We start from the raw sequence: 14,588 nt of genomic DNA, 5'->3' as shown, positions 1-14,588 counted from the left end.
CTGACTTATGACTTCTTGTAATGCAAATTCCATAGGACAGATTTTTATTAATGGGCTGTTTTGTAATTATTGCCTGCTTTATCAAGTCATTATTAGCTTACCCGCGCTGCTTAATACACTTTGCATGTTGCTGATAATTCTTCTCTGCCTATCCATTCGCAGTTACTTTACACATTTTACAGAAAACTGAGAAAGTTTTAAGATTGAGGAGTGACGCAATCCTAGCCAAAAATCTGCAATAGTGGCTGAATTATGCAACGTGCCCCTAGAAACTAATTTTAAATGATGAAATATGAAATATGTTTTAGATGGACTGTGGCAGCAGCAGCATACTTACAGCATACTCACTCCTTGCTACATGAAAATAGTTATAATAAGTTTGGGACTGTTATTACATATGCAGATTTGCTGTAACTTTGCTGTACCTATCCCTTAATCGCTGTGTATGATGCTAATTTTCTAACATGTGACCAGGCTTTATTACACAGACAAAGGGCAAGTATCTAGAACATCAGTCAGGAAAAATACCTCAACTGCATGAAGCCATTCAAAATCCAAAGTGTAGTGTTGTGCCGTGTTGTGAAGTAAAGTCTCATTCAGTGTGCCATACATTAAATGAACATGACAAGCATTTCCCAATACACTATTTTTTCCCTAGTTAAATAAATAAATGTTTATTTGTTGTAAATAATTAGCCATAGCTGTAACATATTCTCATGTATTTACATTTCTATGTACCTACATGTTTAATAACTACTAGGATATTGAATATTTTATATTCTAACACCCTTAACATTTTCTCAATTCCCTTTATTCCCTATTTGCTTCTACTAATATAGAAAGCTACTGAAAAACTAAAAGAAGAGGAGAGGAAAAAGATGGCAGAGATGCAGGCCGAGTTAGAAAAACAAAAGCAGTTAGCTGAGGCCCATGCTAAAGCTGTGGCCAAAGCAGAACAAGAAGCCCAGGAGTTAAAGTTGAAAATGAAAGAAGAGGTCAGCAGGAGGCAAGATGTTGCAGTGGATGCTGAAAAACAGAAGCAAAACATACAGCAGGAGCTGCACCATCTCAAGAGCCTGTCAGAACAGGAGATCAAGTCCAAGAATCAGCAAGTGGAAGAGGCACTATACAGTCGTACCAAGATTGAGGAAGAAATCCACATCATTAGAGTCCAGTTACAGACTACAATAAAACAGAAGACCACCGCTGAGGCTGAGCTACAGCAGCTCAGGGACAAGGCTACCGAGGCTGAGAAGCTCAGGAAAACTGCTCAGGAGGAGGCAGAAAGGCTTCGTAAGCAGGTTACTGAAGAGTCTCAGAAGAAGAAAAATGCGGAGGAGGAGCTGAAACGTAAATCTGAGGCGGAAAAAGAGGCTGCCAAGCAAAAGCAGAAGGCATTGGATGACCTGCAGAAATTCAAAATGCAAGCTGAGGAGGCAGAGAGGCGCATGAAACAGGCTGAGGAGGAGAAACAGAGGCAGATTAAGGTAGTGGAGGAGGTGGCTCAGAAGACTGCTGCCACTGAGTTGCAAAGCAAACGCACGTCATTTAATGAAAAGGCAACAAAACTTGAGGAATCACTGAAGAAAGAACAGGGCACTGTCCTTCAGTTGCAGGAGGAAGCTGAGCAACTCAAGAAACAACAAGATGAAGCCAACAAAGCCAGGGAACAAGCAGAGAAGGAGCTTGAAACATGGAGACAGAAAGCCAATGAGGCTCTCCGATTGAGGCTTCAAGCTGAGGAGGAAGCCCACAAGAAGAGCCAGGCTCAGGAGGAAGCAGAGAAGCAGAAGGTGGACGCTGAGCGAGATGCCAAGAAAAGGGCAAAGGCTGAAGAAGCTGCACTTAAACAAAAGGAAAATGCAGAGAACGAGCTGGAAAGACAGAGGAAATTGGCAGAACAAACAGCCCAGCAAAAGCTATCTGCAGAACAAGAATGTATACGCTTAAAAGCTGACTTTGAACATGCTGAACAACAGAGGGCCCTGTTAGATGATGAGCTCCAGCGTCTAAAAAATGAGGTGAATGCTGCTGAAAACCAGAGAAAACAATTGGAAGACGAACTGGCTAAAGTCAGAAGTGAAATGGATGTTCTTCTTCAGATGAAGGTTAAAGCTGAGAAGGAGACAATGTCTACCACAGAAAAGAGCAAGCAGCTCCTTGAATCTGAGGTGTTGAAAATGAGGCAACTTGCCGAAGAAGCGACCAGGCTGAGATCAGTTGCTGAGGAGGCTAAGAAGCAAAGGCAGATCGCCGAGGAGGAGGCAGCTCGGCAAAGAGCTGAGGCTGAAAAGATACTTAAGGAAAAACTAGCTGCCATCAATGAGGCAACTCGTCTGAAGACTGAAGCTGAGATTGCCCTGAAAGATAAAGAAGCAGAAAATGAAAGACTCAAAAGAAAAGCTGAGGAAGAAGCTTATCAGAGAAAGCTGCTGGAGGACCAAGCTGCTCAGCATAAGCAAGACATTGAGGAGAAAATCACACAACTGAAGAACTCATCTGATTCTGAGTTAGTGAGGCAAAAAACAATTGTGGAAGAAACTATTAGGCAAAGGAAAGTGGTTGAAGAAGAGATTCGTGTCATTAAACTCAACTTTGAGAAAGCATCAAGAGGCAAGTTAGATTTGGAGCTGGAATTAAACAAACTGAAGAGCATTGCAGAGGATACACAGCAGAGCAAACTCAAAGCTGAGGAAGAGGCAGAAAAATTGAAAAAGCTTGCTTCAGAGGAAGAGAAGAAAAGGAAAGAAGCTGAGGAGAAAGTCAAGAGGATCACTGCAGCAGAGGAAGAGGCAGCTAGACAGTGCAAAGCTGCTCAGGCTGAAGTTGAACGGCTCAAAAAGAAAGCCACTGAAGCAAATAAACAGAAAGAGAAGGCTGACAAAGAGGCAGAGAAACACATTATTCTAGCCAAAGAGGCAGCACAGCAATGCAGTGCTGCAGAACAGAAAGCACAAGATGTTCTCAGTAAGAAAAAAGAGGACATCCTTGCTCAGGACAAGCTAAAAGAGGAGTTTGAAAATGCCAAGAAACTTGCACAAGCTGCACAGAAAGCCAAAGAGAAAGCAGAGAAAGAGGCTGCCTTACTCCGTCAAAAAGCTGAGGAGGCTGAAAAACAGAAAAAAGCAGCAGAGGATGAAGCTGCAAAACAAGCCAAAGCTCAAAAGGATGCAGAGAGAGTGAAGAAGGAAGCAGAGAAGGAGGCCTCCAAGCGAGCAGAAGCTGAGGCAACAGCTCTTGAACAGAAGCGGCAGGCTGACGCAGAGATGGCCAAGCACAAAAAACAAGCTGAACAAACAATTAAGCAGAAGTCTCAGGTTGAGAAGGAGCTGGCAAAGGTTAAACTGCAGCTGGATGAGACTGATAAGCAGAAATCTGTCTTGGATGAGGAGCTTCAGCGAGTGAAAGGTGAAGTAAATGATGCTGTCAAACAAAAAGCACAGGTGGAGGATGAACTGTCCAAAGTCAAGATCCAGATGGAGGAGCTCCTGAAACTTAAGCTAAAGATTGAGGGAGAAAACAAGCGCCTCATACAAAAAGACAAAGATAATACACAGAAATTCCTTGCAGAGGAGGCAGAGAAAATGAAGAGCCTGGCAGAGGATGCTGCCAGGCTTAGTGTGGAGGCGCAGGAAACAGCCAGACAGAGACAGATTGCTGAGTCTGACCTGGCTGAACAGAGGGCACTTGCAGAGAAAATGCTAAAGGAGAAAATGCAGGCTATCCAAGAGGCTACAAAACTGAAAGCTGAGGCCGAGGAGCTCCAGAAACAAAAGAACCAAGCACAAAAACAGGCTCAAAAGCTACTAGAGGACAAACAACAGATACAGCAGCGTCTTGATGAGGAGACAGAGGGCTTCCAGAAATCATTAGAGGCTGAGCGCAGGAGGCAGCTTGAAGTTTCCGCTGAAGCAGAGAAACTGAAACTGAGGGTAAAAGAGCTCAGTAATGCTCAGTCAAAAGCTGAAGAGGAGGCTAAGAAATTCAAGAAACAAGCCGATGAAATCAGAGTTCGTCTTCAAGAGACAGAAAAACATACTGCAGAAAAGGTTGTTGTGGAAAAGTTGGAGACACAGAGACTGCAGAGCACCAAAGAAGCTGATGAGTTACGAAAAGCCATTGCTGAACTTGAAAAAGAGAAGGAGAAATTGAAAAAAGAGGCAGAAGAGCTTCAGAATAAGTCTAAAGAGGTATTGTGACATGAATTAACATTGTAACGCAATATATACAAACCCTTGAAATTAACATTATCTTAAAAGCACTAACTATTTGTGGAAGCACATATTTAACATTTCATGTAAATTGCAGAGACACTGCCCAGCAATTTATATGAATGCCATTCAAAACCCAATATTGTATATTTAAAATGACACTATTGTATACATGTATTATAATAATTTGGGATTTCTGAACTTTCTTAGCCCTTATATAATTCATTTAAGCCTACATGCAGTGTTTAAGTGGATATTTCTGATCTTATGATTTCTGATCTGATCTTCTTTTCTTCTTTTTCTAATTAGATGGCACATGCCCAACAAGAACAAATTAAACAAGAGAAGACCATTCTTCAGCAGTCTTTCCTCACAGAGAAGGAGCTATTGCTGAAAAGAGAAAAGGTCATTGAAGATGAGAAAAATAAGCTTGAGAAACAGTTTGAGGATGAAGTGAAGAAGGCTAAAGCTCTCAAAGATGAACAAGAGTGTCAAAGGAAGCAAATGGAAGAGGAAAAGAAGAAACTTCAGGCTACTATGGATGCAGCTGTGAAAAAACAAAAGGATGCTGAGGCAGAGATGAAGAACAAGCAAAAAGAGATGGAAGAGCTTGAAAAGAAAAGGCTTGAACAAGAAAAATTTCTGGGAGAGGAAAATAAAAAGCTTCGTGAGAAACTTCAGAATCTTGAGGTTGCTCCAAAACAAGGCACATCCAAGGAAATTGAAATCCAGACTGATAAGGTTCCTGCAGAGAAGTTAGTTGCTGTGACAATGGTGGAAACTACAAAGAAAGTTTTCAATGGCTCCGTTGAAGTGGACGGGGTGAAGAAAAATGGAGAACCAGCATTAGCTTTTGATGGGATTAGGGACAAGGTTCCTGCTGAAAGGCTCCATGAGGTTGGCATCCTGACCAAAAAGGAATTTGACAAACTGAAAAAGGGCAAAGCCTCTGTGCAAGACCTGGGAAAGACTGATAAAGTTAAATCATGTCTCAAGGGCCAAAATTTTGTTGGAGGTGTGTTGACCCCATCTAAAGAGAAAATGAGTGTCTATCAGGCCATGAAAGAGAAGAAGATTACTCCTGACACTGCCACAATGCTCTTGGAAGCTCAAGCAGCTTCTGGTTACATTATAGATCCAGTAAAAAATAAAATGCTCCCTGTAGATGAGGCTGTCAAAGATGAGTTAATTGGCCCTGAGCTCCATAACAAAATGCTCTCTGCAGAGAGAGCAGCTACTGGCTTCAAAGATCCCTATACTGGAGCCAAAATCTCTCTCTTTGAGGCCATGAAAAAGGGGCTTATTGAAAAGGAGCAGGCTACCAAATTCCTTGATGTGCAGCTTGCAACTGGTGGAATCATTGACCCTATCAATAGTCATAGAGTACCCCTTCAGACAGCCTATAAACAGGGTCAATTTGATGCAGACATGAACAAGAAACTAACTGATCCCAGTGATGATTGCAAATTATTCATTGACCCCAGCACTCAGGAACATCTCACTTATAAGCAGTTACTGGAGAGATGCACCAAGGATGCAGAGACAGGCCTCCTAATTTTACCAGTAACAGAGAAAGCTGCTCAAAGTGAGAGAACATACACAGATGAGGAGACTAAAGAAGTATTCAGTAAATCAAATGTCAATGTGCCTTTTGGAAAGTTCAAAGGGAAAACTGTCACCATTTGGGAAGTCATCAATTCAGAATATTTTACTGAAGAGCAAAGAAAGGAATTGATTCGCCAGTACAAGACAGGCAAAATCACAGTGGAAAAGATTATCAAAATTGTCATTACTGTTGTTGAAGACAAAGAGAAGAATAATGGAACTGTGTTTGATGGTTTGAGGACTCCAGTCTCTGCCAGTGAACTTTTAGAGTCCAAGATTATAAACAAAGACTTGTTCAACAAGTTGAGCAATGGCAAGATAACAGTTAAAGAGATCTCTGAGATGGAGCCTGTGAAGAAGGCGCTAAAAGGAACACCTAGCATTGCTGGACTGATGAATGAATCAACCAAGGAGAAAATGCCATTCTATCAAGCTATGAAGAAGGAAATACTATCACCTGAGACTGCTGTGAACCTTCTTGAAGCTCAAGCAGCGACTGGGTTTGTAATTGATCCTGTCAAAAATGAGAAGGTCACTGTTGATGAGGCTGTTAAATCAGGTCTTGTTGGCCCAGAGCTGCATGAAAGACTTCTGTCTGCAGAGAGAGCTGTCAATGGCTACAAAGATCCATATACAGGAAAAAAGGTATCTCTGTTTGAAGCCATGAACAAAGGCCTTCTAAAGAAAGACCATGGCATTCGTCTGCTTGAAGCACAGCTCTCAACTGGTGGAATAATTGACCCTATTAAAAGCTATCGCATTCCACATGAGGCTGCCTGCAAACGCGGATATTTTGACGAGGAAATGAGCAAGACCTTGAACAAGAACACTGATGAAACAAAGGTCTTCTCTGATCCTAACTCGCAAGAGGATGCAACCTATGCACAGCTCATGAAAAAATGTGTCACAGACAAAGAAACTGGACTTCCATTGCTTCCTCTCTCAAAGATGGCCTTAAAGCCAAAAGAAGACCAACAGATTACTGAGGCCAAGACAAAAGAGACTTTGAACCAGGCAACTATGGAGTTAGAGTATGGACCTTTCAAAGGAAGAAAAGTCACAATTTGGGAGATCATACACTCTGAATACATCACTGAGGAGCAAAGAATAGAATTGATTCGACAGTACAGAATGGGGCAGGTGACAATTGAAAGGCTGATTACTATTGTGATCACAATGGTTGATGAAAAAGAGGATGAAACAAAGGAAAAGGCCTGTTTTGAAGGCATTAGAGCACCTGTCACTGCCAGCTCATTACTTGATTCTAACATCATTGATAAGGCTACCTTTGATCAACTCCAACAGGGTAAAAAGCAACCTAAAGAAATTAGTGACACTGACATGGTCAAGATGTACTTGCAGGGCACAGATTGCATTGCAGGTATCACTATGGGAGAATCAAAGGAGAAACTGAGCATATATCAAGCAATGAAAAAGAATGCTTTGCAACAGAACACTGGGCTTGCACTACTTGAGGCCCAAGCAGCAACTGGTTTCATAATTGATCCAGTCAAAAATCAGAAATATACTGTGGATGATGCTGTGAAGGTTGGAGTTGTTGGCCCAGAGCTTCATGAGAAACTTCTCTCAGCTGAAAAGGCAGTGACTGGATACAAAGATCCATATACAGGCAATAAGATTTCCCTGTTGCAAGCCATGAAGAAAGAGCTAGTACTGCGGGAGCATGCTATTCCCCTTCTGGAGGCTCAGTTTACTACAGGAGGGATCATTGATCCAGTCAGCAGCCATCGTGTTCCCAGTGATGTGGCCATTCAGCGTGGCTATTTCAGCAAACAGATGGCTAAGTCCTTCAATGAACCTTCAGGTGACATTAAAGGCTTCTCCAATCCCAACACCAATGAAAGTGTTACTTACAAGCAATTGCTAGAGAAATGCACAAGAGATCCCAACTCTGGTCTGTGCTACTTGCCTCTGTCAAAGGTTGAAGCACCTGCTCCTGATGAAAAGTCCTATCAGTACACAGAGGAGCAGGCCCAAACAGATCTAGCTAACACTCAAATTGATATCCCTCATGAGAGTTTTGCAGGAAAGAGTATGACCCTATGGGATGTGATGAGCTCAAATGTGCTTCCAGAAGAGGAAAGGCGCCGGCTTTTGGAACAGTATCGCTCAGGGCAAATCACAAAGGACAGAATGCTAATCATCATCATTGAAATCATTGAACAAAGGGAGACTCTTAAGTCAGAGCAGGGCATGTCATGTGATGTAATAAGAAGAAGAGTTACTATTGAGGAGCTTTACAGTGCTCGAATTATTGACTTGCAAACATACAACCTGTTGAAACAAGAGAAGATGACTATTCGTGAGGTTATGGAAATGCCATCAGTGAAACAGTACCTCTTTGGTACTGGTTGTATTGCTGGAATTATGTCAGACAGCCCTCCAAAGATTAGCATTTACCAGGCTATGAAGAGAGGACTCATCAAGCCTGAGATTGCTTTGAATCTCCTTGAGGCCCAAGCAGCAACAGGATTCATGATCGATCCAGTGAAAGATGAACTTTTAACAGTTGATGAGGCTGTACGCAAGGGGCTTGTAGGCCCTGAGATTCATGACAAACTTCTCTCTGCTGAGAGAGCAGTTACTGGTTACAAGGATCCATACAGCGGAAAAGTGATTTCTCTCTTCCAGGCAATGAAAAAAGACCTTATCCCTGAAGACTATGCCTTGAGGCTTTTGGAGGCCCAGAATGTCACTGGGGGACTAATGGATCCTGAATACTACTTCCGCCTCCCCTCAGATGTTGCCATGCAACGTGGATACATCAACAAGGAGACACATGATAGAATATCTGATCCTAATGGGGATGTCCAAGGTTATACTGATCCAACTACGGATGAGAAACAGTCCTATGCCCAGCTACTGAAAAGATGCAAAGTTGATAAAGAAAGTGGTCTACGGCTACTTTCACTGGCAGATAGAAGGCTTCTCTTCAAGGGTCTCAGAAAGCAAATCACTGTGGATGAGCTACTTCGTTCACAGATTATTGACCAAAAGACATACACTGAACTCACTGAGGGTCTCATTACAGTGGAGGAGGTCAGCAGAGACCTTAAGAAGTACCTTGAGGGTACCAGCTGTATTGCTGGAGTGTATGTAGAATCTAGCAAAGATCGTCTGTCCATTTACCAAGCAATGAAGAAGAACATGATCAGACCAGGGACCGCCTTTGAACTTCTTGAGGCTCAAGCAGCCACAGGGTATGTCATTGACCCCATTAAGAACCTGAAGTTAAATGTCAGTGAAGCTGTTAAAATGGCCATTGTTGGCCCTGAGTTCAAAGACAAGCTCCTCTCAGCTGAGCGTGCCGTAACAGGGTACAAGGATCCTTATTCTGGCAAGATCATCTCTCTATTCCAGGCTATGAAAAAGGGTCTCATTCTAAAAGACCATGGCATTCGCTTGCTAGAGGCTCAAATTGCTACTGGTGGAATTATTGATCCAGAGGAGAGCCACCGCCTGCCAGTTGAAACGGCATATGAACGTGGCCTCTTTGATGAGGAAATGAATGAGATCCTCACTGACCCATCCGATGATACTAAAGGCTTCTTTGACCCCAACACTGAGGAAAACCTCACCTACCTACAGCTCATGGAGAGATGCATGATAGACCCAGAGACAGGACTTGCTCTCCTACTGCTGAAAGAAAAGAAGCGTGAGAGGAAGACATCATCAAAGTCATCTGTGCGCAAACGCAGAGTAGTCATCGTTGATCCAGAGACAGGCAAAGAGATGTCTGTATATGAGGCGTATCGCAAAGGACTTATTGATCACCAGACCTATCTAGAGCTTGCAGAGCAGGAGTGTGAATGGGAGGAAATTACCATCACCTCATCTGATGGAGTTGTGAAATCCATGATCATTGACAGAAGGTCTGGTCGGCAGTATGACATTGACGATGCAATCTCAAAGGGCCTCATTGACAAGTCAGCACTGGATCAATACAGGGCAGGAACTCTGTCCATCACAGAGTTTGCAGACATGTTGTCTGGAAACATGAGTGGTAGCAGATCACGGTCATCCTCCTTTGGCTCCTCTTCCTCTTACCCCTCTTCCTCTATGAGCCCAGTACCTGCTCTGAAAACTCCAGCAACCACATGGAATGACCCCACAGAGGAAACTGGCCCTGTAGCTGGAATCCTGGACACAGACACACTGGAGAAGGTGTCTGTCACAGAGTCTATGCACAGAAACCTTGTGGACAATATAACCGGTCAAAGGTTGCTGGAAGCTCAGGCCTGCACAGGAGGCATCATCGACCCAAATACTGGAGAGAAGTTCTCAGTTGCAGATGCAATGAACAAGGGACTCGTGGATAAGATTATGGTGGACCGCATCAATCTGGCCCAGAAGGCTTATAATGGATTTGAGGATCCCAGAACCAAAACCAAAATGTCAGCAGCCCAAGCGTTAAAGAAAGGGTGGCTGTACTATGAGGCCGGACAACGATTCCTCGAAGTCCAGTATCTTACTGGTGGATTAATTGAACCAGATATTACCAGCAGAGTCGCCATAGACGAGGCTGTAAAGAAGGGCACTTTAGATGCACGCACTGCACAGAAGCTACGAGATGTCAGTGCATATTCTAAATACCTCACATGCCCTAAAACCAAGCTTAAAATATCTTACAAGGATGCTATGGATAGAAGCATGGTAGAAGAGGGGACTGGCCTACGGCTACTGGAAGCATCATCTCAATCAAGCAAAGGCCTTTACAGTCCCTATAGCATTAGCGGGTCAGGCTCAGCTACTGGGTCACGGTCTGGCTCAAGGACTGGTTCCAGGTCAGGCTCTAGAAGGGGTAGCTTTGATGCCACCGCATCGAGTTTCACAACAACCTTCTCCTCCACCTCCTCCTACAGTTCACCAAGCTATGGCCGCCGATACTGATAACTTCAATGAGATAATTTAAGGAATGATTTTCTGAGGGAAGGATACACAATACAACCACAGTGCTCACCAGATGCCTAATTCTCAATGGAATAAAGACTACCTTTATTCTGCTCTGCATGTGGTTGTTACAGGACTTTAAATATTTAGTTCTTTTACAGGTTGAAAAATTTTGTTCATTGTATATTTCACTTTTACTTTTAGTTACATTTATGTTGACATCATCTATACTATCTTATCAGATTTTCTGCAGAATTACCATACTTAAAACAGTTGCATACAGAAAAGCTGTATTGTTTTTTTTTATTTACAATATCTATGACAAAAGTTTCAAGTGTATAAGATATATTTTCTATTTTTAAAGTTTAATATCATAAGCATTTAGTGTTCTACAAATACATGATTTTATTGGCTTTCAATATTTTTTGTGCTATTATAACCGAAGTGTTCCTATCAATTTACCTACAAGTGAACCAAATTGGGTGTACAAACAAGCTGTTAAACAGAAGTTTCTGTACATGTGTATATTTCTGAATATTAAAAAAAAAGTTAGCTAAAGAAAGATGAATGCCACTCTGCAGAGCAGAATAAGGAGTCTCCTGAAGATTATTAACACTAAGGGTGTCTGCTTTAAGAATACCAAGCTTCAAGATCTTTTTCCATCCTGGGCTACACTGCCACATATACTCTGCCAATATCTGAACTCCACCCATTCCCAATTCTCTGTCATGAAACCTGGAGTTAGACAACATGAATAGCAAGGAGCAAGCTAAGGATTATGTAGCCCAATATGACCATCAACACCATGCAACAACTCTGGACTTTTCATGTCAAACCTCAAGACCATCACAAACAAGCCACTGTCTATCAGACACTTCAAACATGTAAGTTAAGTTAAATATACATTTGGAAAAGTTGAATATTTGATTGTTTTACAATAACTTTGCTAGCTTGGTTTGTTTTCTATGTCATTAAGTGCCAATGAAGTCTAATTCTCTCGCTCTGCATTGTTGTTTTCTCTCTATTTCAGATACGTCCTTCATAATTCATCTTCTCTCCAGCTCTTTGCTCAGATGTCTTCCAGAGACCCATGGCATTAATTTGGACTGTATCCTATATTGTAATCAATGATTATACCCAAGGCTACAGAAACACACTTGCTCATCAAATGTTTCACATTACATGAGATTCTTTCACTAGTGGACCATTTTGAACCTTGCATCTAATCTTCAAGTCATTAAATAGTTTCAGGCAAGCCCTAACCATGCTTTGTAAGTGCCTGCAAAATACTGTTTAACACATTGATGAGATATTTAGTGTTAAGATTAAGATGGTGCAGTGGTTAAACTGTAGATTGACTGATGCATGACTGAAAGAGGAATACTACCCATAACTCTGAATGATATGATTACTGTGTTATCAGGTAAGCCTTTCTACAGTCCATCTATGTCACATTCTAACCTAAAAATAATAATTCATTTCAGTGTCATAATTCTGATATTCGCACAGGGCTAAAATGTATGGTTTGAATGTTTAATATCTGTAATGTTTTAATGAATAATCAAAACATTTTTTTTTTTCTGGAGGAACTCTTCACTGACAATTAATGTAATGTATTGTATTTACTGTATATTGCTGTTTAGAGCACTATTGCTGAAAGCCATTAATTAACATTTCAGAAAGATCTTTAAGCTTTGTCACTTATTGTCACCAGACCCAGTATTTGTATTTACCACCACATACAATTGTTTTGATGTTAATTTTCCTTTGTAAAGCATCACATCCTATTGATATCATTTTATTTTCGTATTATATATTTTTGCTTTGCATGTTTTACTAACATTGAAAAGATGCAATATGAAATAGTTCTATCCATTAAAGCATTTCTTTTGTTATTACATTTTAAAAGGTTTGAAGGATGTATTTTAATGAGTTGGGTTACCAGGCCTTGTTTAAAATGGTGTATTTATAGTTAAATGGTGACAAGGAATTTTAATGTAACACCTTACATAATGTAAATAAACATGGAAATGAGATCCTCTCAAGTCTTTAGTAATGTATTTGGATGTTTGCAATTTTGACAAATCATGCATCATGGGGGGCAAATCATGGATTTGCCCCCCAAAAAATCGGATTTTCTGTCCATATCTGGCATAGATCAGATTTTCTGAATTGGATATTTTCATGCTCAGATTTGAAAGCAGCTCAGATGTGCTATATGGCCAAGTGACTTGTTTCTGGATGTCAGGCTAATTTTTATTTTATTTTATTTGCCTTAACAAAGATTATTAGAGACAAAGTTAAGGTGTTTCCTTTCATAGCAAAAAATATTATACAATATTATAAAATACAATACAATTTCATGCAGAGATTACACAGGTTAGGAGTGTTGTTATTTATTAATATGCAATAAAGTAGGACCAATTTTGCATCACTCTGAAAATGTTTAGGCAAGTATGACCAATATGACTGGCCTAGCTGGCTTTGAGTATGCAGTCAGACATGCCTTTATGTGGATGCTGACACACAAATCTGATCCATGCCACTTCCAGAGCTGTGTGTGGACAGAAAACCTGAAAATCAATTAGGTCACTTGGCCTGCTGGTGTGAATCCAGCGTGTTCCAGTGTGTTCACAATACACAAGTGAGTTTTACAGGTGGAGAAGTTTGTCTGTGTGTGTGTTGTGTGTATGTGTCTGTGTGTTACCAAGGGTGAGCTCACATTGGTACGGTGTTTGTGTTTGTGGTTGCATGCCTGTCTGCCTTTGTCTTGTGAAAATGGAAACATCAATAGAACACATTCCAGGGTTCAACATTGTTAACGCCAAATGCTTTCTTGTTGATGCAAGAAGGAGCTGACACACACACCCCCCTGGTTCCTAAGAGTTTCCCCGTCATTGTTGTCAATAGTTTGCATGCTTGTGTAAAAAAGGTGATGATTGAGGACATAGCAAAGCTAGGACTAGCTCAATACAAGCAAGCATCTGAGTTCACTATCAGCACTTGAGCTTCTGGGTATGTGTGGGAACCAGTCTGCCAGTCAGCATGATGGGTAAAGACATCCCACCCATAGGAGCCAGTGTGTGTGTGCTCTGTAAGCAGTGCCAATGAGATTGCAGAAACACACACACATACTGGCTCCTACAGGCGGCTCTAAAGAAATGCATTACTTCAGACAGGCTGCTATGACAGACTAAATGCATACTGGCTGCTATTGACAGTTACATAGAAAGGAATAGATCAAACTTTGCATTTCAGCCATGACTTTCTCTCTCATAACACACTCCTTGCACCTGTCTGGAGGGCCGGAGGCGGACAGAAGCCTCTGTTCTACTCGTAGATTCTGAGAATGTTTTGAAACCAAACATCCTGGGGAAATATTAATAGCTCTCAGAGGAGACTGGCTATTGTTAAAGGCCCCCGGTGGCGTTGTCGTCAATACAGACCCAAAATGAGTCTGTTGATGCGGGGTGGCTGGTTCAATTACCTCTATTACTGGAATTTGGAGCATTAAAATACCAATTATGCTCAGATAATAAGCTATAAGAGCAAGGGTTCTCATGTTCACACAGTTTAGTGTAACACACAATCCTGTACAATAACATGCAAAAAAAATACCATAATATGACATACTATTACTTTGAAATACTACACTATGACCCCCCCCCCCACACCTTATCATAATCCAATCTTGGAGATGAACGTGCAGAAGGCATAGCATTCTACCCTGACCCACTAACATTTAACTGATAGTTTACACTGTCATAATTGCATATGACCTAAATCGATGTGATCCTGAGGTGGATCAACAGCTTAACAGAACACTTGAAAAGCTCTTTTTGATGTTCGAGACACACCTTA

At 41.4% G+C, this 14,588-nt stretch overlaps 1 protein-coding gene across 5 annotated transcripts in view; it reads left to right on the top strand.

Annotated features, from left to right (window-relative positions):
• Positions 1 to 12,756, top strand: part of pleca (plectin a) — a 52,483-nt gene extending 39,727 nt beyond the window's left edge. For all 5 annotated transcript variants that reach the window (XM_071894972.2, XM_078290175.1, XM_071894971.2 and 2 more), the window contains 3 exons: positions 840 to 4,190; positions 4,521 to 11,611; positions 11,758 to 12,756. In XM_071894972.2, coding sequence (XP_071751073.2) covers positions 840 to 4,190; positions 4,521 to 10,727 — 9,558 coding nt within the window. In that variant the 3' untranslated portion in view covers positions 10,728 to 11,611; positions 11,758 to 12,756. The remainder of the gene's footprint in view (positions 1 to 839; positions 4,191 to 4,520; positions 11,612 to 11,757) is intronic.
• Positions 12,757 to 14,588: the final 1,832 nt, after the last annotated feature.

The sequence above is a fragment of the Centroberyx gerrardi genome, chromosome 19 (genome assembly GCF_048128805.1).
Source record: "Centroberyx gerrardi isolate f3 chromosome 19, fCenGer3.hap1.cur.20231027, whole genome shotgun sequence".
NCBI classification, from domain to species: Eukaryota; Metazoa; Chordata; class Actinopteri; order Beryciformes; family Berycidae; genus Centroberyx; species Centroberyx gerrardi.
Note: the sequence above shows the minus strand (reverse complement) of the source record. Positions and strands in the feature narration are given on the sequence as shown.